The 24,579-nt window shown below is 39.9% G+C and overlaps 1 protein-coding gene across 1 annotated transcript in view; it reads left to right on the top strand.

The window, feature by feature from the left end:
• The window catches only part of hcn2b (hyperpolarization activated cyclic nucleotide-gated potassium channel 2b), a 161,939-nt gene extending 139,685 nt beyond the window's left edge, over positions 1 to 22,254 (top strand). The window contains exons 6-8 of the mRNA XM_072243884.1: positions 158 to 398; positions 13,167 to 13,331; positions 21,326 to 22,254. Of these exons, the coding sequence (XP_072099985.1) occupies positions 158 to 398; positions 13,167 to 13,331; positions 21,326 to 22,254 (1,335 nt within the window). The remainder of the gene's footprint in view (positions 1 to 157; positions 399 to 13,166; positions 13,332 to 21,325) is intronic.
• The last annotated feature ends 2,325 nt before the right edge of the window (positions 22,255 to 24,579 follow it).

Here is a 24,579-nt window from a genome sequence, read left to right as displayed (position 1 = left end):
ATCAACTTTGCTCATTAACGTGAACATGAGTTAAAGGATATGGTTGCCAGTGAGGCAATTCTGCACGCAGGTTTGTCAGGCAGAGGTCTTTTTGTGTAATTATTCTGAAGGTGAAAGCAGAAAGACTCACTTGCTATTTTCTTGTTTTCAAATGCAGGAAATAGTGAACTTCAACTGCAGGAAACTGGTGGCCTCCATGCCACTCTTTGCCAACGCGGATCCAATTTTTGTGACGGCAATGCTGACCAAGCTAAAGTTCGAAGTGTTTCAGCCCGGAGATTACATAATTCGTGAGGGGACCATTGGAAAAAAGATGTATTTTATCCAACACGGGGTGGTCAGCGTCCACACAAAGGGCAACAAGGAAATGAAACTGTCAGATGGTTCATATTTTGGAGGTCTGTGTCTAACTTTAAACCAAATTCCAAACAAGGGAAAGTCTGCAGATGCTGGAAACCAAAGTAATACACACACAGTACTGGAGGAACTCAGCAGACCAGGCAGCATCTATGGAAGAGTGAACAGTCGACGTTTCAGGCGGAGACTCTTCGTCAGGATTAATGAAGGGCCTTGGCTTGAACGTTGACTGTTTACTCTTTGCCATAGATGTTGCCTGGCCTGCTGAGTTCCTTCAGCATTTGTGTGTATTACTTTAAACCAAGATCATTCAAGGGTTGTCAAATATGTCCTATGACACTAGGGTGATATCATTGTTCACATTCTGGTTCAGACAATTTTCTAATGTTAGTCAATTATAAAATTACTCAAAAATTCATCCACTGTGCCATCTGACCCACAACTATGCAATTGTGGGAAAATTAAAGCAGGCCTGTTATCTGTAAATAAGTAGTAATTATCATTATTGATTTCTTTATCTCGAAAATATGGCAATCAGATCATCTAGTTAACACGTCTTTGAAATATTATGTCCCAGAACAAAATATACCCTCATAAGCAACAGCTTAGCAGCTAACAAGTGATTCAAGTAATAGTTTCTTTGTCCCTTGGTAACAGCAACAACAGTGATCATTAAAATTTGTTAACAACAATGGGTGAGATTAGTATTGCTCAGGTAAAAGGGAAGTGTGGTAGAGAAATTTGCTTTCCATACACAGGATGTTTTAGTTTTTCTTTCATTAACAAGGCCTAAAAGGGATAAACACAGGAGATTTTGCAGATATGAGGAGATATGCAGATGCTGGAATTCTGAGCAACACACAGAAAAATGCTGGAGGAACTCAGCAGGCCGGGCAACATCTATGGAAGTGAATGAATAGTCAACGTTTTGGGTTGCGACTCATCATTAGGATTCAACAGTTGACATTTTGGGCCAAGGCTCTTCATCAGGATTCATGAAGTCTTGATGAACAGTTTTGGCTTAAAACATTGACTGTTTATTCATTTCCATAGCTGCTGCCTGACCTGCTGAGTTCCCCCAGCATCTTGTGTGCGTTGCTCAAAGAGGGATTTTTTTTCCTGGCCAGGTTTGAACAACTGATCGTGTAATATGTGACAAAATGCAATTCATAAATATTAAACAATGAGACAAAATTTGAACATATAGAGATTAATGTCTTGACAGTGACTGCAATTGAACAATTTTAATGTATTTATGCTGGAAATCCAAGCAATGCACATAAAATGCCAGAAGAACTCAGCAGGCCAGACAGCATCTATGGAAAAAAGTACACTCAATGTTTTAGGCCGAGACCGCCACCTTTTAAATCTATTCCTCATCTTTTTTTTCTCCAGTCCTGCCGAAGAGTCTCAGCCTGAAATGTCGACTGTATTGTTTTCCATAGATGCTGCCTGGCCAGTTTTTTGTTTCCAGCATTTTGTATGTATTGTTTGTAAACATGGCTGTGAGCCAAATGGTTGATTGACCATAAGACCATAAGATATTGGAGCAGAATTAGGCTATTTGACCCATTGAATCTGCTCTGCCATTTCATCATGGCTGATCTAATTCCCTCTCAGCCTCAGTCTCCTGTCTCCTCCTCTTAACCCTTCATGCCCTGACTAATCAAGAATCTATCAAACTCTGCCTGAAATATCCCCAATGACTTGGCCTCCATAGCCACCTGTGGCAATGAATTCCACAGATTCACCACTCTCTGGCAAAGGATATTCCTCTTTATCTCTGTTCTAAATGATGTCCCTCTATTTTGAGGCTGTGTCCTCTAGTCTTAGACTCTCCCATCATAGGAAACATCCTCTCCACATCCACTCTATTGAGGCCTTAAAACATTTGATAGGTTTCAATGAGATCTGCCCTCATTCTTCTGAATTCCAGAGAGTGCAGGCCCAGAGCCATCAATCGGTCTTCATATAGTAACCCTTCCATTCAGGATCATTCTCGTGAACATCCTCTGAACCTTCTCCATTGTCAATACATCCTCTCTTAGTTAAGGGGCCCAAAGCTTCCCACAGTACCCCAAGTGAGGCCTCACCAGTGCCTTATAAATCTTCAACATTACATCCTTGCTTTTGTATTCTAGTCTTCTCGAAAAGAATGTTAACATCACATTTGCCTTCCCCACCACTGACTCCACTTGTAAATTAACCTTTAGAGAATCCTGCACAAGGACTCCCAAGTCCCTTTGCACCTTGGATTTTTGAATTTTCTCTGCATTTGCAAAATAGTTTACACTTTTATTTCTTCTACCAAAGTACATAAGCAATACTGGATTGCGTGTTATGTATTGAGCTGGAGGTGATTAGGCAGCTTAAGGTAAAGGAACCCTTAGGAGGCAGTGATCACAATATGATTGAGTTCAACCTGAAATTTGATAGGGAGAAAGTAAAGTCTGACTTAGCAGTATTTCAGTGGAGTAAAGGAAATTATAATGGTATGAGAGAGGAGGTGGCCAAAGTAAATTGGAAGGAGATGCTGACATCTTCTGGGAAAGATGAGGAAGGTGCAGGAAAGATGTATTCCAAAAACAAAGAAATACTCAAATGGCAAAATAGTATAACTGTGGCTGACAAGGAAAATCAAAGCTAATGTAAATGCAAAAGAGAGGGCAAACAACCACAAAACTTAGTGAGAAGATAGAAGATTGGGATGCTTTTAAAAACCCACAGCAAGCAATTAAAAGAATCATTGGGAGGGAAGAAATGAAATATGGAAGCAAGCTAGCAAACAATATCAAGGTGGATAGAAAAAGCTTTTTCAAGTATATAAAATTAAAGAATGCTGAGAGTGGATCTAGGGCCTTTAGAAAATGAGACCAGAGAAATAATAATGGAGGACAAGGAGATGGCAGATGAACAAAATGAGTATTTTGCATCTGTCTCCACTGTGGAAGACATTAGCAGTGTATCAGGTATTGAAGGAAGAGAAGCGAATGCAGTTACTATTGCAAGGGAGAAGGTGCTCAAAAAGCTGAGAGACCTAAGGGTACATAAGTCATCCAGACCAGATGAACTGCACCCTAGGGTTCTGAAAGAGGTAACGGTAGAGATTATGGAGGCATTAGTAATGATCTTTCAAAAATAATTGTATATCAATAATTCAGATGATAGCATAGATGGCTTTGCTGCCAACTTTGCAGATGATACGAAGATTGTTGGAGGGGCAGGTAGTGTTGAGGAAACAGGAAGACTGCAGAAGGACTTAGACATATTAGGAGAATGGGCAAGAAAATGGCAAATGAAATACAATGTTGGAAAATACATGGTCATGCACTTTGGTAGTAGAAATAAATGTGTAGACTATTTTCGAAATGGGGAGAAAATCCAAAAATCTGAGATGCAAAGGGACTTGGGAGTCCTTGTGCAGAACACCCTAAAGGCTGAGTCAATGGTGATGAAGGCAAATGCAATATAAGAGCAGGGATGTGATGTTGAGGCCTCACCTTGAGAATTCTGAACAGTTTTGAGCACCTTATCTAAGAAAAGATGTGCTGGCATTGGAGAGGTTTCAGAAAAGATTCATAATGATGATCCTGGGAATGAAAGGGTTATTATATGAAGAATGTTTGATAGCTCTGGGCCTGTACTTGCTGGAATTTAGAAGGATGAGGGGAAATCTAATTGAAACCTTTTGAGTGTTGGAAGGCCTAGACAGAGTAGATGTGCAATGGATGTTTCCCATGGACAAGAGGGCACAGTCTTAGGATAAGGGGGCGTCCATTTAAAACAGAGATGCGGAGAAATTTCTTTCACCACAGTGTGGTGAATTTGTGGAACTTGTTACTGTAGGCAGCTGTGGAGGCCAGGTTGTTGGGTGTAATTAAGGCAGAGATTGATAGGTTTTTGATAGGTCATGGCAACAAAGGTTACGGGGAGAAGGCTGGAGAGTAAGGCTGAGGAGTGGAGAAAAAATGGATCCGCCATGATGGCCTAATTCTGCTCCAATGTCCTATGGTCTTATGGTCTATAACTATACACTTCCCGATACTGTATTCCATCTGCCACTTCTTTGCCCATTCTCCTAATCTATGTCCTCCTGTAGCCCTTTTACTTTCTCAACACTACCTTCCCCTCCACCTATCTTCATATCGTCCACAAACTTGGCCACAAAGCAATCAGTTCTGTTATCTAAAGAATTGACATATAATGTAAATGAAGTGGTCCCAACACAGACCCCTGAGGAACGGCACTAGTCACTGGCTGTGAATCGTGGATTAGATTGCTATTATACGGCCAGCTGACAAAATTGAATGGGATTTGAGTATGCTGATAAGCTAAATAAGGTTAGATGGGATTTAGTAACAATGAATATGAAAAATCTGGACAAAAAATAGAGAGAAGGGATGTAAGCATCCAAAACAAGCAAAAACTGCTTGAGCTGCAGCATCTGTGGAAGCAAAGGGACGATTGACATGTTGGAACGTGACCCTGCAGCAGAGCCCAAAATGTTACCCTTCACAGAACCTGCTTGACCTGCTGAGTTCCTCCAGCAGTTTGCTTTTCACTCCAGATCTTAGTCTCCTCGGTCTCTAGTGTCTCTGAATGTTTCTTTTTAAAAGAAGAAAACAGTGTGATAGTTAGGCTTTTATCACTGGAAGTTAACAGAAATCGATTACCTTAATTGTCAAGTCAAATCAAGCTTATTGTTATTTAACTATATACAGAGACAACATTTTTATGGACCATGATGTAAAGCACAGTCGTACATATAACACACATATAGCTCACAGTAGCTTCAAAAAGTAAGAATTAACTCAACAAATGAATTACACATAGACAAAGTAAAGTGTATAAATTAAATATTGTAGAGTACAGTACAAATTATCTGGTGACACTTCAAATGTGATATGACAGGGAGCTCTGAAATCTAATAGCCTGAGTGAAGAGGCTTTTTAACCTTTCTGACCATTAATGTCTTTATGCATCGGAGTCTCCTGCCTGATGATAGAAAGTCAAAGAGGGTGCTGGATGGATGGGTGGGATCCTTGATAATACTAAGGGCCCTGTGTATGCAGTGCTCCCGATAAATGTCCCCAATGGATGGTAGAGAGACCCCTGTGATCCTTTCAGTTGTTCTGACAGTCCTAAGTAGGGACTTCCAGGCTGATGCTTGGCTGCTCCCAGACCTTTAAACAGTGGGATAATTAGCTTTATATCACTGGATGTTACACTAATCTAAATAGATTGCCAAGCACTTGAATTGAGTGAAGACTACTGAATATATTATTAAGCAAGAAAGAGAAACTTTACTCCTGCAAGCTTCACATCATAAAGTTGACAGTTTTGATTTAGATTCAGATTCATTTATTTATCACGTGTACATCAAAACATACAGTGAAAGGTGTTGCTTGCATTAACAACCAATGCAAGCTAAGGATATGCTGGGATCGGTCTACAAGTGCCGCCGCACGCACTGACACCAACGTGGCATGCCTGCCATGCTCAGCGGAACAACACAAGCCACAACAACAGCAACAACAGCAAAAAAAAACAACTCCACCAGAACAAGCCCCGTTCCTTCCATGCACAGACAGTTCTCCAACCCCAGGACAGGCCACTTCCAGGCCTCCAGTTGACTCCTGGACTCTCAGACCTCAGCCTCAAAATTGCCAAGTGGACTTGCAGACTCACAAACCCAGAAGGTATTAGCTGGACATCTGTAAACTAGATAACATCAATCTGTACTACCCTGCATAATTATGGCTGATACTTAACGATACTCCATACCTTCTTGACATTTTGTGCCCTCAATTGCAAACAAATTTTGATTTGGGCATGGGGAGTGAAAAGACTTTTGCCCCGATTTTGCTGTTCTTCAGAATTGATTTTAATCTTATAAAATGTCTTTCTGAGTTTTGTTTTTCTGCAGCAATTGTGGTTCCCATATTAAATTGTTCAAGTTTTTTATTTTGCTTCAGTTGAAGATTAGTGGCCTTTTAAGCTTTGCCAGAGACCTTCTCAATTCAGGAGGCTCTTGTGACTCCAGATGCTTCAAGCTAATTTTGTTCAAAGTGCTCTCAAAATAATTGTTGATTCAATATTAACAGCCTGTAAGTGTGGACTGTGATGAAAACATCACTGAAAATAAACTTAATTTGCAAAGGACAAAATACGTCATAAAGATAATTAGCATTACACATCAACAGTTCTCTACATGTTCACTTGGAAGTAAAAAACAGTTCTGAAAACACTTGCTTTTGGCTAGGACATACTGAGACTTACACTTGGCAACCTGACCAAAATAGGTGCAGGATTTAGCTATACAATTAAATCCCATCCATGGTTGCTGTGCTTTCTCATTCATTCTAATGATTTCTACATCCAGCCCAATACTGACCTCAATGGTTTTCTGGGATCAGAAGGGGACCATATCTTGTGTGGCTATCTCTGGTTCAAACTAAACCACATGTTTTATAAGGGAGATGCACAGCGTCTAGAAATAGGTCTGACCTGGAAAACAGGGAAAATATGGCACAGTATAGATTTGAGCAGGTTCTGGGATTGTGAAATCCTGCAATGGAAACTGTGGGGGTGGATTACAGGAAAAAAGCATCCTGTGACATTTGGCCACAGTCTGACTGATCTGCATAATCCTTTGAGACTTTTACTGATATGACACCTTGCTCAATTCATCCCACAGCAATCAGTGCTGCTGCCTCACTGTCCCAGCGACCAGGGCACAATCTTAAACTTGAACTTTCGTGGAGTTGGCACATTTGTCTTGTGACCACGTGGGCTTCCCCTTGTCCCAGAGGTTTTAACTGGTTATTGTAAATCACCCCTAGTGTAGGTGGGTGGTAGGGAGAATGAGGGAGACATTGGAGACACTTCGAGGAAAATTGGTTACAGGGAAAATGGGGGGGGGGGCAATGGAATTGAAGGAGGTTGTGAACAACATGGTTCCCCCTAAGATGCATGGGTGCGTGGCCACACAGTAACTGAAGTGCTCCTGTGCACATAGACTTCGTTGCTGCACAGGTGGAATTCTCCTGTATATAATGCTTTTGTAGCAGCAGAACCAAAACCAAAATAATTGCCACTGCTGGCAACCCTACAGATTTGTTATACTTGCATGACTCATCCTCACTCCATTAATTATTGCTCCAAAAGTTGACAATATGTGTTCAGTCCTTTATTAGCATTTGGTAAACAGACAATCTTGAAGTGATGAAACTTAAGCGTACCCAGGTGTAAGCTAAGCATAATTGACTATTATTCAAGGGTCAGCAAGAGATATAATGTCCGCCGGTTCCCAACTACTACAAACTGCAATGAACAAAGTTCAAGTTCATGACTTATTCCTTCACTTTTACCATGTCCCTACTCATGTCACTAGTTACCATAATAAACACGCAACACAGAATACAACGCAGATAAAGAACAGATGCAAGGCTCCCATAGTTTCATTAAAGTTCTGCCCAGTTTTTAGACCATGTAATTATTTCCTTCTTAAAGCAATGGTTTAAAAAGAAACTAGAGGGAATGCTGGTGCAATGTCAAATTAGAAGGATGTAGGGAGGGATGTCTTCACCCAGAGGGTAGTAAATCTGTGGAATTCATTGTCACGGATGCCTGCAGAGGCCAAGTCTTTGGGAATACTTAAAGCAGAGGTTAATAGGTTCTTGATTAGTAAAGGCATCAAAGGTTACAGGGAGAAAGGTTGAGAGGGAAAATAAATCAGCCATGATAGAATAGTGGAGTAGACTCGATGGACCAAATGGCCTATTCCTACTGCTATGCCTTGTGATTTTATGAATATGGCATAGGTAGACCTCCCATTTTATAAGGAAGAAAGACCATAATTCATAGGAGCAGAATTAGGCTGTTTGGCCCATCAAATCTGCTCTGCCATTCAATCGTGGCTGATTTATTTTCCTTCTGAACTCCATTCTCCTTCCTTCTCCCCATAACTTTTGACACCCTTACTAATCAAGAAACACCCTTCCTACTCAATAAAGTATGAAAGGAAATCTGATTGTGGGGCAGTGTAACTAGATTTTTCCCCTTTCACTGTACTGACACAGTGTTCTCACCCGCAGTATGTTTGGCAAATAATATATCTCACCTATCCTTCTCTTGTACCTCCCTGAAAGAATATTACCACTGCTTGTAAATCCAAAGTATGAAGTTAGACTTCTTCAGTTCCAACTACCGATACTTAATGAAGAGTCAAGAATTGTTAACTTGCTAGGTTAGAATTGCAGGCCATTTATTTATCTGTTTTTTTATGTAAATGCTTCCAAGCCAGATAATTAGAGAGCTTGCAGTTAGTACAAAGTATCATCATGAGTTAATAAATTTTGTCCATTTAAATGTACAATGTAAAGCATTATTGTTTTTCAGTAAATTTGTCTTGAAGTTGAATGAAAGCCTAATTTTAATGTACAGTATAAATCATGTTTGCGATCATTTCCATATGAAGAAACGTCAACCCCAGAATTAGACCAGGAATATCTGATGGTGATTCACAAACATTCAACGTTTTCTCTGCTTCAAATGCGCATTCGTTGAAGATAATTTGCTGGCTTTCCAAAAAATGAAGGGTGATCTCATGAAAGCTATTGAAATTTGGAAGGCCCAGATAGAGTTGATGTGGAGAGAATGTTTCTTATAGTGGTGGAGCCTAGGACACAACCTCAGAATAGAAGGGCATTCATTTAGAACAGAGATGAGGGGGAATTTATTTAGTCAGAGAGTGATGAATCTGCAGATGGCTGTTGAGGCCAAGTCATTAGGTATATTTAAAGTGGTGGATGATAGTTTCTCGATTAGTAAGGGTGTCAGAGGTCACAGGAAGAAGGCAGAAGAATGGAGTTGAGAGAGATAATAAATCAGCCATGATGGAATAGTGGAGCAGACTCGATGGGCCGCATGGCCTAATTTTGCTCCTATATTTTATGCTCTTATAGTCATATGGTAGTTGAAGTGCAAAAAATATTTCTACCCCTTGCAAAATATATCAGAACTCTTATGTCTAGGAAATAGCTCTATCTTTGACATGAAGTCAGATTGCAGAGGAACAAGCCACTCAGCCCATCTAGTCCCTGCTGACCTTCAAGCACACATTTTTACATAACTCCTATCTAAACCATTCTATTCTCTCCACATTTCCATCAGCACACCCCCAGAATCTATCCATTCAACAATAAAAGGCAGTGTTGTTTTACCCACCAGCCTGCACATCTGCCTACATTTCTGTCAACATTTCTCACTGCCTCAGTAAACATCGTCAAAGACCCTACCTACCCTAGCTGTGATATCTTCTCCCATCTGTCATCATGCGGAATGTACAAAACCATGAAAGCATGTATCATATCTTCAGCCTTGCTGTTGTAAGACTATTGAATGGTCCTCTTGCATATGATAAGTTCAAGTAGGTTTGTTTAATTGCCTTTCAACCATTAATGCAGCCAAACAAAACAATGTTACTCTGGGGCCAAGGTGCAAAACACAGTACCAACAGGCATACACAGCACAAGCCACGTATAGCACATATAAAATAGCAGTAAAATGCGGTCACAAAATTATTGTCTTAGTTCCTGAGTCCATGAATGTTACAGCAGTCTGCAGTGGAACACAATGCAACTTGCCTTCTGCTGAGCGAACACTGGAGGGCAGCACTGATGTCACACAGCTACTGGCACTGACTCTGACATCTCTCTCCTGGAAGGCTGCAAACAGGCAACGCTGTGGCTTGAGGCCTGGTCCTCGCTATGACAGAGGCCACATCCTTGCCACACAGCTCCCACACCATCGGACTCATCAATAAACCAGTGAGTCGGACCTGCAGCTTTCCACATTTCTAACATCCAACAGGATCTTGTGATCACAAGTAAAACGACTCAGCCAATCGCGCTGTTTGACTACACACTTCCCTCATTCACCAGCACCTCTTTGTCATAGGCAGCAACATGGTCTGCACCAAGTCCAGCTCCTTCAGTTTTTCTGCCAAAGGGTAACTCGCTGGTGAAGTAGACCTGCAGATCTTTAAGTTCTTAATGTCCAACAGGGTCTTGCGATCATAACAAATATGGTTAAAAAATACAGTAACACTTTTGCTTGGCCGCATAGAAGCAGCTGCATGTGTGTGCGCCACCATCTTGCAGGAAATTTAAAAGATGGATTCTTGACCTCACAATCTACTTGATCATGGCCTTGCACCTTGCACCTTACTATCTGCTTGCACTTTCTTTGTAACACAAGAGCATGATGCTATTGCTTTTCCCTTGCACGACCTCAATGTACTGACGTGTTGAAATAATCTGTATGGATAGCAAAACAAGGTTTTTCACTGTACCTCAGTATATAACAGCAATGGACCAAGTTACATCTTTGGGAGCACTTGTGGAAACCTATGCAGTCGCAGGGAGAACTTCCACAGTGACAGCACTACAGGTTAGGATTGAAACAGGTTATCGGGGAGATGTGAGGCAGCAGCTCAGATAGCCGCATAAACACAAGAGATTCTGCATTTTCTGGGAATCTTGAGCAATATCCACAAAATGCTGGAGGAACTCAGCATATCAGACAGCATCAATGGATAGAAAATGTACAGTCAACTCTTCAGGCCGAGACTTCATCAAGACTGGAAAGGACGGGGGCAGAAGCCAGAATAAGAAGGTGAGAGGAGGGGAAGGAGCACGAGCTGGCAGGTGATAGGCGAGATCAGCTGAGGTTGAAGGTGGGTGGGTCAGAGGGGGATTGGAGTAAGAAACTGGAAGGTGATGTGGAAGAGGTAAGGGACTGAAGAAGAAGGAATCTGCTAGGGGAGGAGTGGACCACAGAGGAAAGGGAAGGAGGAGGGGCACCAGAGGGAGATGATGGGCAGGCACGGAGAATAGGAGGAGTGATAGGGGAACCAGAACGAGGTTTGGAAAAGGAGAGATGGAGGAGGGGGAAGAAATTACCAGAAGTTGCATCACTCATTTAACAATGACTAGAAAACAAGGAGTGTTATATTCTTTATTAAGGCACCACATAAAGGGCAACCCTGTTGACTTCTCAAAACATATCCAATATTCACCGGAGAACGCCCAGACAAACTCCAATGTAATCAGTCTGTGTCCAGTCTAACATTTGCTTTGTGGAGAATAAATCTGGAAATGGGAAGACTTGCAACAAGTCTCCCCCCCCCCCACACCCCACCTTTTTGGCATCCCGTGGGTCACTGGCGTCTGCCTGTCATGGAGAGTGTGCCTTTAGGGGGATAATGACCATTACTGAACATCAGTAACAAAGAGGCAGAAAATGTATCTCAGTAATATTGATCCCACTGAGTCCCACACAGGTCATGATTCAACAAATCTTTGGTTGCTCTCTTATTTTTAACCAATTTTGCGATTAATTAAAAGAGATTTGCTCAGCCATTAGCATTACACCCAGTGATGTTTTAGAAGTGCAGTCCAATTTCTCAGCAATGATATATCACTTTTTGTTAAGAATTGTTTTATTTTAGCTAGTCTCACAATTTTGATATTTTTTCCAGGATATTGTTCAGAATGCTCCACATTTTTCACGGATTCTATTATATTCCTTTATGTTTCTGTTGGTGCCTGCAAGAAAATGGATCTCAGGATTGTGTATGGTATACGTACATCGATAATAAATTTACTTAGAACTTAGAACTTAGAATTTTGACCATTAGCTAGGTTTTAATATTCCATGTACTTTACAGCTCACCCTCATATTTTAATGACTTTGATATATTTAAAAATCAACAAATGTAAAAAAAATTGTTGATTTGTTGGTGGCATGTGGTTAGCACGCATTGCAGTACCAGTGACCCGGGTTCAATTCCCACTGCTGCCTGTGACCACGTGGGTTTCCTCCAAATGCTTCAGTTTCCTCCCACAGTCCAAAGACAATGCTGGTTGGTAAGTTAATTGGTTATTGTCTCATGATTTGGCTAGGATTAAATGGGAGGATTGCTTGGTGGCACGTCTCGAATGGCCATAAGGGCCTATTCTGTACTGTATTTCAATCAGTCAATCAATCAATCAATAAATAACATAGCTGAGAAACTACTGTGTTATCGGTTGAGAAGTGTGTGTCGTTACAAATATATTGAAATAATTTCTCAAAGAATTAACACTGCTCCTTCAAATTTCTTGGACCATTTGAGATGAAATAAAATGAAACTACCCAGTATAAATTCTCCTTTTCTACATCTGTCATTTCAAAAATCACGTGATTATTTTGCATGATTGAAGTATTTACTGATACATATTTACAGATTACTGTTCAGTCAATTAATTTTTTAAGCAAAGTTCTACTTTGGAACAGGAATTTGTCACTGATGATTAACAGAATGATAATTACAGTGTCTAGCAATTGTTTCTTGATCTGCAACTTTAAACACTCTGTATAATGGTGTTAATACTCTGCCTCCTACACTATCACTGAAAGTGTCTTCTAGAACCAGTGATCACTGATGACTGTGAGAATGAATCCACTTTTAATCAAGACATCCTGTTGACAGTGAAATGTGAGAATGTTCCATTTGAAGTTATTTTCTCTCATTAGGTCAAGGTGGGAACAATATATAGATAAACCATGCTATATTGAATGGGGTACAGACTTGAGGGGTTGAAAGTCCCCCCAAAACACATAACCAACAATAATTAATAGCGAGTGAAAACAAACTGTGAACAAAAATACTGTTGTAACATCTTCATCACATGAAATAGGGCATCAGCTCAGTTATGGTTGCTTCCCCGAGCTACAACTGTGCTCAATTCTTTTCTAATTTGCAGAAATCTGTTTGTTGACGAGAGGCAGGCGAACTGCCAGTGTACGGGCTGATACCTATTGTCGTTTGTATTCTCTCTCGGTGGATCATTTTAATGAGGTGTTAGAAGAGTACCCAATGATGCGTCGAGCCTTTGAGACAGTTGCCATCGACAGACTGGACAGAATAGGTATGGTATCAAATCCTTGCGTCTGTTCAATGTCTTCTTTCTAATCTTCTACAAATAATTGCTCATGAAGATATCAACTTTGATTTTACATTGTAGGTAAAAAAAATCACCACTTGGTTTTGTTGAATATATATTCTCAACTATGCCCTTTAAAATTCTTTGTATCCTAGCAACAGTTAGTCGTCATAGAGAAAAAAAACTATTTACAAGGACATCACCTTCTTAAATCACATCATCTTCCAATGAATGTTTAAACAACAAATTAACTTTGCTATACCAATGAATATTATACTGTATGATGGTATCATACAAGTATTACAACTGGATATTTCATATAAGATTGCAAAGGTCTGTTGAAAACTGAATGTTTATATTCATTGATTAGCCAAAAGGTAGATTATGACTTGCTAGCCCATTTAATTATACTTTATACTTTATTATAACCATATAACAATTACAGCATGGAAACAGGCCATCTTGGCCCTTCTGGTCTGCGCCGAACTCTTACCCTATCCTAGTCCCATCGACCTGCACTCAGCCCATAACCCTCCATTCCTTTCCTGTATTGTCACAAACAATTGATACTAGAATGTACAATCATCACAGCGATATCTGATTCTGCGCTTTCCGCTCCCTGGATTACAAATATTAAATATTCAAAATATTAAAAATAGTAAAAAATAGTAAATATTAAAAATTTAAATTATAAATCATAAATAGAAAATAGAAAAATGGAAAGTAAGGTAGTGCAAAAAACCTGAGAGGCAGATCCGGATATTTGGAGGGTATGGCCCAGATCCGGGTTAGGATCCGTTCAGCAGTTTTATCACAGTTGGAAAGAAGCTGTTCCCAAATCTGGATGTACGAGTCTTCAAGCCCCTGAGCTTTCTCCCGGAGGGAAGAGGGATGAAAAGTGTGTTAGCTGGGTGGGTCGTGCCCTTGATTATCCTGGCAGCACTGCTCTGACAGCGTGCAGTGTAAAGTGAGTCCAAGGATGGAAGATTACTAACTTACTCTCTAGATCTCACCTTCCTAACAGTGAACAATAAAATGTTAACTAGATAAAATTACTATTTTGAGGGGAGAGGTGATTTTATCACCATGTATTTCACCTTTATTTAAAACAGGGTTTCTAAATCTGGGGTCCACGGACCCCTTGCTTAATAGTATTGGTCCATAGCATAAAAAAGGTTGGGAAATACTGACTTAAAGGGATTAGATTTCACGTAAAATATTTCTACCTTATATGCAAAGACCGTACTTTTGTGGATGAAATCACTCTTTTTTATATTTGTCTGTTGATAGCTAATAAGATGTTGGCTTGGTTCCGATTTAGCTCTCCAGCCACAATCCAGAACAGTTCAGGTTAATGAGGACAAGTGATGGTGCTTCGTCAAAGTTCCATCTTTGGAATGAAATGTTAATAATAACCCTTTAAAAGTAGAGTTGAATTCTTCTGGTGATCCAATCAACATTTCTCCCTGAAGTGAAAGTAAACTAACTGGGCAATTGGGATTTGTGTGGGACCTTGTTGCATAGAAGTTGATTCCATGTAACAATGATTAGTGAACTTCAATATTTATTTGGTAGCATCTGTACATCATGTAAATATCAAGGTATATCTGTATTTATCTGTACATCATGTAGATATCAAGGTATATCATCTCTAAGCCCCTTAACTGAAGCAAAAATCCTTCTCCATGTTGGCCTGTGGTTACTGACATGGGCCTTGATTTATCTAAGATGAGATTGATGCTTTGATTTATGGGTAACTCATAGCAGTGACCTGTTGGCACCCTTTTACTCAACAGTTATTGATAGCCTTTCGCTATTCTTTGAAAGTTCTTGCTTTCACTCCTGCGAGGAGATCACACTTCTTCATTTGGCCATTTGCATAGATTCTGACAACCAACCTTTGGAATGACCTGTATTGATTGATAGTATCCAGACAGAAGAAGCTGATGCTGATGAGACATGTAGATGAGGAAGATCAAATATAGCACAGTCACCAGGCTGTGAACATATGCATGACTAAAATAGAAAAGACTTTCATACATATTTATAAACATAATTGCTATTATTATATAGCATGAATTCAAACTTCAATTAACTAAATAGTACCTCATAGAAAACTTGTCACTTTTTTGAATTGACTATTGTTGATGCAATCCTTTTTGCAATTAGCTTCAATTTTCCTTTTTAACATGACCAGTTACATATTCTTGGACTTATATCAAGATATTCTGAGAAGCATTTCCAAGGTTTTCATTTTCACATCAATTTTACTTACTTACTGCCTGTTACACTGCTGGCGTTTAGGGCAGCAATGAAGATCCTCCATCTCTGGTGGTGTTCAGGGCTTCCTTCATCATGTCAGTAGCTTCCTGTCAGTTTTCACTACTGTCAGTCATGCAAGTCCAAGAATATCATCACACTCAGACGTAGAAGGATTCTTCATTGCTGCTTCTTTAACAATTTTGCTTGACCAGTCAGGGTTGTTAGCCCTGAGCTGAACCCCCAAACCTGGAGGACCGGTGGATCACTCTTAGTCTGCCCTTTACCCTTTGACCTGTTTGGCATAGGTGACCCCACCAAGACCCAAATCATGAAGTGCTGACTCCAGCCAACATAGCTCTCCGGGTCATGAGGCACGCAAGCCTCCAAACCACGACTAGGGTGTGATCCTCATGAAGGTCTCACGTCTAAACTTCTACGTAATTGTAAAACAATGACTTGCTTTTATATAATACTTGCACCACCATAGTATGGAATGATTCACACAGAAAAGTATCCAATTTGTTCACTAATTATGGAGTGTTTAACTTGCTAACCCTCTAGCTTTTTAGTGTTTGAATTTGCACACGTTGACATAATTTTCTCTACCATAAGGTATCGATGTAACTAATGACAATTTGCTGCTCTTTCTGTCAGTGTTGGGGAAGGTAAACTTAGATGAAATGACAAAGGCTGTGGGTTTAAATACATCCGTGCCTTTTAGATTGTTGTGAAGACAAAGCCAGTGCCTAGCAACTGTGTTGAGCATGGAGCCCTTCAATAACAGTAGGGACAACCCAAAGGTGCCAATGTCCACAATCCTACTGATTTACCTAACCCTGATGGACATTTCTACTCCCAGGAGCAACTGCAAAACAACAAGCAAATTAAGACATTGTATTCTTTACTTACAGCCTGCAGCCAGTATTTGTTCCTTTCCACGTTTCTGTATTTCTCTATTATTTTATTTGCGTTTATGACATCTACTGAAACAATTTCATTTTTTGTTGATTGTATTGCATTTCTTTGTTCTACTGTGAATGCCTGCAAGAAAATGGATCTCAGGGTGGTATATGGTAACGTATAGATACTTTGATAATGGATTTACCTCGAACTTTGAAATGAATTTGTTGATCCGTTTATTAAATGAAGGTCTGCCACTGTTAGTGCAACACAATACTGTGGTAGTTCAGAGCGGCTTTCTCAGTCTTGCTCACTTCCTCACAGCCAATCCAACCCCAAGCACCTTGCCAATTAAAAAAAAATAATAGTTCCCCTTTTAACCAGTTGATTACTTTCAATTTGAAGTTTCTGACTTCATTAGATTGAATTGTCACGTATGGCGATCGCTAACCACATTTTATAAAACATCAGCTTTGATAACGTACTAAACATTCAACCATCAGGCTCCGAAGTGGCATGGATAGTGTCACTCACCTCAATTATGAACTGATTCCACTACCTATGGACTCACTTTCAAGGACTCTACAACGCATGTTCTCAGTGTTACTTCTTTTATTTGCACCATTGTTGTTTGTCAGTCTTTATTTTTGTATTGTTTCTCATAAATTATATTGAATTTATATCATTTCCTGTAAATGACTACATAGAGTACTGGGCAAAAGTCTTAGCCACATATATATGGCTAAGGTGCCTAAGATTTTTGCACAGTACTGTAGTAATTTTATGTATTGCACTGTACTGCTGCACAGAAGAAGACAATTTTCATGATATATGTGAGTGATGATAAACCTGATTCCGATATGGGTCTCTATTGTGGACTGAGAGTGGGAAGAGGGCAGGGAGAGGGGAATCGTGGTTGGGAAGGGAGAGGGTGGGGGAAGTGGGAAGTGCCAGAGCGACATACTGTAGTGATCAAAAAAAAATTGTTTGGAATCAAATGACCTTGCCTGGTGTCTCAAGGTTGGGTGTGTCTTCACCTGCGCCACCCACCCTCCCCCCCTCCGGCACTCCTTCTCGGACACCTTTTTCCACATCCCTCCTGTGGCGGTCTACCGTCGCCATTCCCAACATCCTTTGCTCCCGCCAGAGTACAAACTCCCTATCTGCTCCACATTGACAAATGCAATACTGTCCATACTCTTAGGCACTTTAACTAATCTATGTGCCTAAGCCTTTTGCACAGTACTGTAAACATTTACATACTTTGACTTGAAACATTGGAGTTTATATTTGAGATTAAGTAAGAGGATAAATTTGTGTTTTGGACCAAATAAATTTGAAATAAGAAAAACTTATCAGAATCAGAATCAGGTTTATTGTCACCAGCATGTGATGTGAAATTTGTTAACTTAGTAGCAACAGTTCAATGCAATACATAATCTGGCAGAGACAGAAAAAAATAGTAATAATAAATAAAACAAAACATAATAATAAATAAACAAGTAAATTACATATTTTGAATAGATTATTTTAAAATGTGCAAAAACAGAAGTATAGTATATTAAAAAAGTGAGGTTGTGTCCAAAGCTTCAATGTCCATTCAGGAATCAGATGACAGAGGGGAAGAAGCTGTTCCTGAATCACTGAGTGTGTGCCTTCAGGCCTCTGTACCTCCTACCTGATGGTAACAGTGAGAAAAGGGCATGCCCTAGGTGCTGGAGGTCCTTAATAATAGACACTGCCTTTCTGAGACACCGCTCCCTAAAGATGTCCTGGGTACTTTGTAGGCTAGTACCCAAGATGGAGCTGACTAGATTTACAACCTTCTGCAGCTTCTTTCGGTCCTGTGCAGTAGCCCCTCCATACCAGACAGTGATGCAGCCTGTCAGAATGCTCTCCAAGGTACAACTATAGAAGTTTTTGAGTGTATTTGTTGACATGCCAAATCACTTCAAACTCTGAATAAAGTATAGCCATTGTCTCGCCTTCTTTATGGCTACATCAATATGTTAGTTCCTCAGTGATCTTGACACCCAGGAACTTGAAGCTGTTCACTCTCTCCACTTCTGATCCTTCTATGAGGATTGGTTTGTATTCCTTCCTCTTACCCTTCCTGAAGTCCACAATCAGCTCCTTTGTCTGACTGACATTGAGTGCCAGGTTGTTGCTGCGGCACCATTCCACTAGTTGGCATGTATGCCCTCTTATCATCACCTGAGATTGTACCAACAATGGTTGTATTGTCAGCAAATTTGTAGATGGTATTTGAGCTATGCCTAGTCACACAGTCATGTGTGTATAGAGAGTAGAGCAGTGGGCTAAGCACACACCCCTGAGGGGCACCAGTGTTGATCATTAGCGAGGAGGATATGTTATCACCAATCCGCACAAACTGTAGTCTTCCGGTTAGGAAGTTCGAGAATCCAATTACAGAGGGAGGTACAGAGGCCCAGGTTCTGCATCTTCTCAATCAGAGTACAATAATAAATAAAAGGATTAAATTTATTATTGTCAGGGTGACCCTCTTTATCCTATTATTTCTTAGGGAAGGACTGTAAGAACAATTATTCGTCAAGTTAACAGGCTGTCTAGTTGGCATTTCCAGATTAGATACTCTTGGCTGAGGCAGTCCTTTGGGCAGGAAAGGTTCAAGTTCAAGATTATTGTCATTCAACCGTACACATTTATACCACCTAATAAAACAATGTTCCTCCAGGCTAAGGTACACAACACAGTACATATAACTCATATACAACATGTAAGGTAATATTGCCCACAAATAAATTAACAAATAATAAGGTGCATTTACATCACAAGTTCTGCACTCTGACATGATTCTGTTATAGTTACTATTCTGTAGATTTGCTGAGTATGCCCATAGGAAAATGAATCTCAGGATTGTATATGGTGACATATATGTACTTTTGATAATAAATTTACTTTGAACTTTGAACTTTGATAAAGTAAACAGTATACGCTACTAGCACTTCCTATGTGATGAGTCTTGGGTGATGGCAGGGAGTTCAGCAGACTCACGGCCTGGGGGAAGAAGCTGTTTCCCATCCTAACAAGTCCAAAGTTTCTCTATCTGTTGGGTAAAAAAAAAAGATCTTTTTATCCATCTCTTGAATGGCAGGCGCTTACTCTGAGCTTGTGACCCCTCGTCCTATGCACCTCAGACAGAGAAAACAGAACTATTTTGCATCTCCTTTGTCACGCCTTGTGAATTTTGTGTGTTTCAGTAACATTTAAAATGAAACAAAAGCGTTTGCAGTTTATAAACATGAGATTCAGCAGAGGCTGGAAATCCTGAGAAACACACACAAAATGCTGGAGGAACTCAGCAGGTCAGGCAGCATCTATGGAGAGGAATAAACAGTCAATGTTTTGGGTCCTGATGAAGGGTCTCAGCCCAAACTATTGACTTTTTATTGCTCTCCATAGATGCTGTCTGACCTGGTGAAATCCTCCACCATTTTGTATAATTTAAAACTTATACTACTCTGCTATATTTTTCATCAGCAGAAGAGGGGGAAATCATTTGAAGGGATTTTGAATGAATGTTTTCAGCTGTAGAGAAACCTATAGTTTAACAACCTCTTTTTTATGATTTTGTACCCTAACATTATATTTTCCCAGGAAATCTGTCATAATTTCCTTCAGTTTTCTAATATTGTTGACAAGTTATAACATAAGATTGGCTTATATCATGGTCTTGAAAGTCTAATGTAGGGTACCTATTACTGACTGACAGTATCTTCCCAAAATATTGATTGAGGGTAAAAGAGGAGAGAACTTTGTCAGGATATATAGCAAATTAGGCAAGTATGAATCATCTCACAAAGATAATGGGCAGGGATGTCTCTGTGATTCTGAATGGCAGGATGAAGTGCTTCAATTGTCAGCAAGATGAGCTGTCAATGCCTTGATGTTACTCAAATTACATGCCAGGCAGTGAGTATTAACACTCCTCTGCGTGGAAATGACAGGGGAGAGCATGAAATATTTTCTTAATGTAATGTTAGGAAGCAAGGCAGAAAACATCAATGCATTTGCCAATTTACTTAGATGCCTTCACACTTTCGCTTGCTTCTGAATTTATACAAAAATGAAAATCTTACCTAACGGTGCCAAGAAATTCTGTCATGAAGCATAAAGTTCAAATGCAGTCTGTTCATAGCTTTCCATTTTCCTATCGTCCATGTGCATATCTTAGAGTTTCTTAAATGCCCCCAAGGTATCTGCCTCTACTCTCACCCCTGACAGTGTGTTCCACGCACTCACCTCTCTCTGTGTAAAAAAAAAACCAACACTGACATCTCCCCTGTACTTTCCTCCAATCACCTGAAAATTACGGACCCCCTGGTTATATCCATTTCTGCCCTGGGAAACATTTTCTGGCTGTCCACTATATCTATGCCTCCTTTCACTGTGCACACCTCTATCAAGTCACCTCTCGCCTTCCTTCGCTCCAAAGAGAAACAACCAACACACCTGATGACGCGCTGGGGGCAGCCCGCAGGTGTCGCCACACGTTCCCGCCACCAGCATCGCGAGCCCGCGGTGTTCAGCAGAAGAACACAAGTAATGGCAACAACAGCAAAATAACAGCGGTGAAACAAAACAACAGCAGCAGCACAAGCCCTTTTCCTCCCTCCCGCTGACCACTATCACTCTGCTCTCTGAGGCAATTTGCTCTGTGCAAACTGGCTACTTCTTTGGCAGCAGAGTGGAAGGGGCTGTTTCAGAGCAAGCTGTTTATTCCATACTTAACCTCGTCAAAATGTTCTAAAATGTAACTTCTTATTTCTCCACAGGGAAGAAAAACTCTCTTTTGCTGCACAAAGTTCAGCATGATTTAAACTCGGGTGTCTTCAACAATCGCGAGAATGAGATCATTCAGGAGATTGTGAAGTATGACAGAGAGATGGTTCAGCAAGTGGAACTTCAAAGGCCTCTTGCCATGTCTCACACTCCTCCATTTCATGGAGGAGCCATGTTTAATTCTCAAGGTCATCTTGCCAACAATTCGGCAATTGCTACTCTCCAGCAGGCTGTAGCTATGAGCTTCTGTCCTCCATCTACAGGGCTTTTTATTGGATCTGTAGGTGTGCAATCACCCAGGACAGTCAGACGGTTGCAGCCTGTTCAGAGTGCAGCAAGCCCACTTTCAGTGTCCCCTGGTCAACCACTGCAGGCACAGCAACAAGGGGTTTCTGTTTCTCCATGTCCTTATCCTTCTGCTGTCTCCAGTCCTCCAAACCAAAGTCCATTAACGAATCGAACTTTCCAATACGGATCACAGGTACAATCTGGATCACAGCTATCACTAACGCAGCAAACAGTCCCCAGCCCAACTCAACGTCGTGCCACTCATAAGAGTGCACAAGCGTTGCATACAGGCAGCTTATCCCAAGAGGCAAGACCGCTGTCAGCTTCGCAACCTTCGCTGCCTCATAATATTTCCCAGTCAATAACCTCAAGTCCACCACAATCAACCAGAGAATCAACATCGTCAATGGGAGGTCAGATACCTGTGCAACCAACCGCCACAGGAAGTCTCCAAGGATCAGTCCGAGGACCTGTCCCGCCAAGGATGACTCTGACTCACCAAATGTCCACAGGTGCACTATTCCAAACGGGGACAGCAGGTGCACAACAGGACTCAAGTGTTCCCAAGAAAGATTCAGTTGTATGTGTTACTGATACGGACACAGGCAAATCAAGGCTTTCCTCCAACTTGTGATATTTGAGGCACCATACTTTTTTTTTGGTGGTAGTAAGAGGTTTATAGTATCAGAAGAATTCACAGGTAGTTATGTGGTCCAGAAAAGAATTGCTGCTGGTTACTGCTCATCTTAAACTAATTGCACACTCCACACCTTATTCCTATCGTACAGAAACTCCAAGTCTGTGCAAGTGTTTCAAAGTCAAATATATGACAAGTGTACATAAACGCAAAGTTCTTTGATATAGTTACCAGCTTTAATTTCTTTTAACAATTTGTCTGTGTTAGAGGCATTAGTGATTCTTTTGTTTTCAGAATAATGTCTTATGGCACTTGGTGTTACAGTGTTGCTTCTTTATGTGCTGTTGTAAGATTAGGCATCAGTAGTTACCCCAATACATTTTAATGTCTTAGGAAATTGTTGCTGCCATAAAGCGGCAAAGCAGACAAACTTTAGCCTTTTTGGAGATATCTGTGCTAAAGCATATTTAATTTTAATATTAACAAAGGAGTTATGGCTTTCCTTGTACAATGTAGCAGAAGCAGTCAATATTGGCAATCTACTGATGCACAGCAGGCTATAGGACATTAAATCAACTATTAAGTTTCTGTTGACAATTTTGAATATATATAAAGCCTTGAGAGTTGATGGATTCCTATGTGAAGACAAAAAGGCTGATGTTACTGTAAACAGAAATGATTAAATGTGTGTATTATTAGGACCAAAAGCAGTTCCAAATGAAACTGCATGGAAAATTGCACTGGTGGTTTTTGATTAGTAAAATGCACTTGATAAGTAACTGATATTTTCCTTATTGAATTAGTGCATGGTGTAATAACAACACCCAACAGTCCATTCAGGTTCAAGTGATTGTTTGGTGTACAAGTGGCAGAATGAACAAGTTAGAACAATAACTTGGTATATTCCCTTTCTCTAACATGCAATAGTAACAACTGAACAAGTTAGTGGAGTCATCCATTTTGTATATATGGTGAAAAGGCACACCTCTCTGCAATAAGAGTGTTGACTTAGTTCACGAATACTTCCCATGAAGCTTGTTGCTAGCATAGCACTATTTGTACAACATTAACAACTGTTCTATACGTTTAAATGCAGAGCACAACTGTAACCATGGAGATCTTTATTTCCAATACCCCAACAACCATCCGAAGCCGTTAGATCATAGGTCGGTGTGTTGCTTTACCTCTTTGGGATGATGTAAGATCCAATCCAAGCAATTCAAGGTATTGCTTGTTCAGTTATTTTCTTCGACAGAATAAACATCATAATAGTTCACCCATAAAAAATTGCAACCAGACAAACATATAATTTTGAGTTGTATTTTTGATTCAAACGTTTTACATTTAGATATCCAATTGCATTCCATTACACTCTTATAATAATTGCATTACATGGTGCAAATATTTACTGAACTTGAAAAACACATGGAATCCAAAATCAATTTACTGTAACAGAAGAGAAACAACTTCTTCCCACATTAACACCATGAAACTAAAACTTTTTGGGAAGTACTTAGATATTTCTGGTTTCTGATTGAGTTCATATTCTGAAGAATTGTAACTTATAATCCAACTGCGCTATTTAAGGACTTTACGAAGAATTAAGCTGTATTTTTTATCGAAGCTATCATATTAGCTTTTCTCACACAACTAAGGAGCCTATAATCATTGCAGCCATATCTTTAGGGTAGAAAGAAAATGTAACTGGTAGGTATTTTTGTTCAATGTATAAACAAAGTTGGGCAAAGTTTGCCCAATGCCTGAAAATGAAAGATAAGCTTTAACATCATTTGTTTTTTTTAGAATAGTAAATTGTTGGTAGCATAATAGATTTTTAGCAGCCTTTATGCAATAAATGTGAAAGTGTAGATCACTTTTCTGGTGCTTCTCTATAGTACTGGGAAAAGTCACTTTTACAGATTGTCCAGTAAAGTCATTATGGTACTGTCCTCAGTAATCTATAATGTGTTGCCAGCTATAACGTTATTGATCATAAACTGTATGTATTATAAATAGAATTCTCTTCAGTCATAGCTCTCAACAACATGAACTGGCTTGAGATGAAACCTTAAGAAATTAATGTTAAATCAATAGGCAGCTAATATGTATGATATGAAAGAGTGTATGATGTTTCATTGTAAACAATGAAAGGGATCCCAATGAATAGGTTTAAAGCTATACATTTTGTTGCAGTTATTCATACGCTGTGTGGAAAACAGTTCAAATAACCAAGGCTTCACTTGCAGTGAAATTAATGTAAATTCTTGTCATAAAAATTATGAATGAAATAGCACACCATTATTACTGAATTTACAATTTCTA

This window comes from Mobula birostris, chromosome 26 (assembly GCF_030028105.1).
Source record: "Mobula birostris isolate sMobBir1 chromosome 26, sMobBir1.hap1, whole genome shotgun sequence".
Lineage (NCBI taxonomy): Eukaryota > Metazoa > Chordata > Chondrichthyes > Myliobatiformes > Myliobatidae > Mobula > Mobula birostris.
Note: the sequence above shows the minus strand (reverse complement) of the source record. Positions and strands in the feature narration are given on the sequence as shown.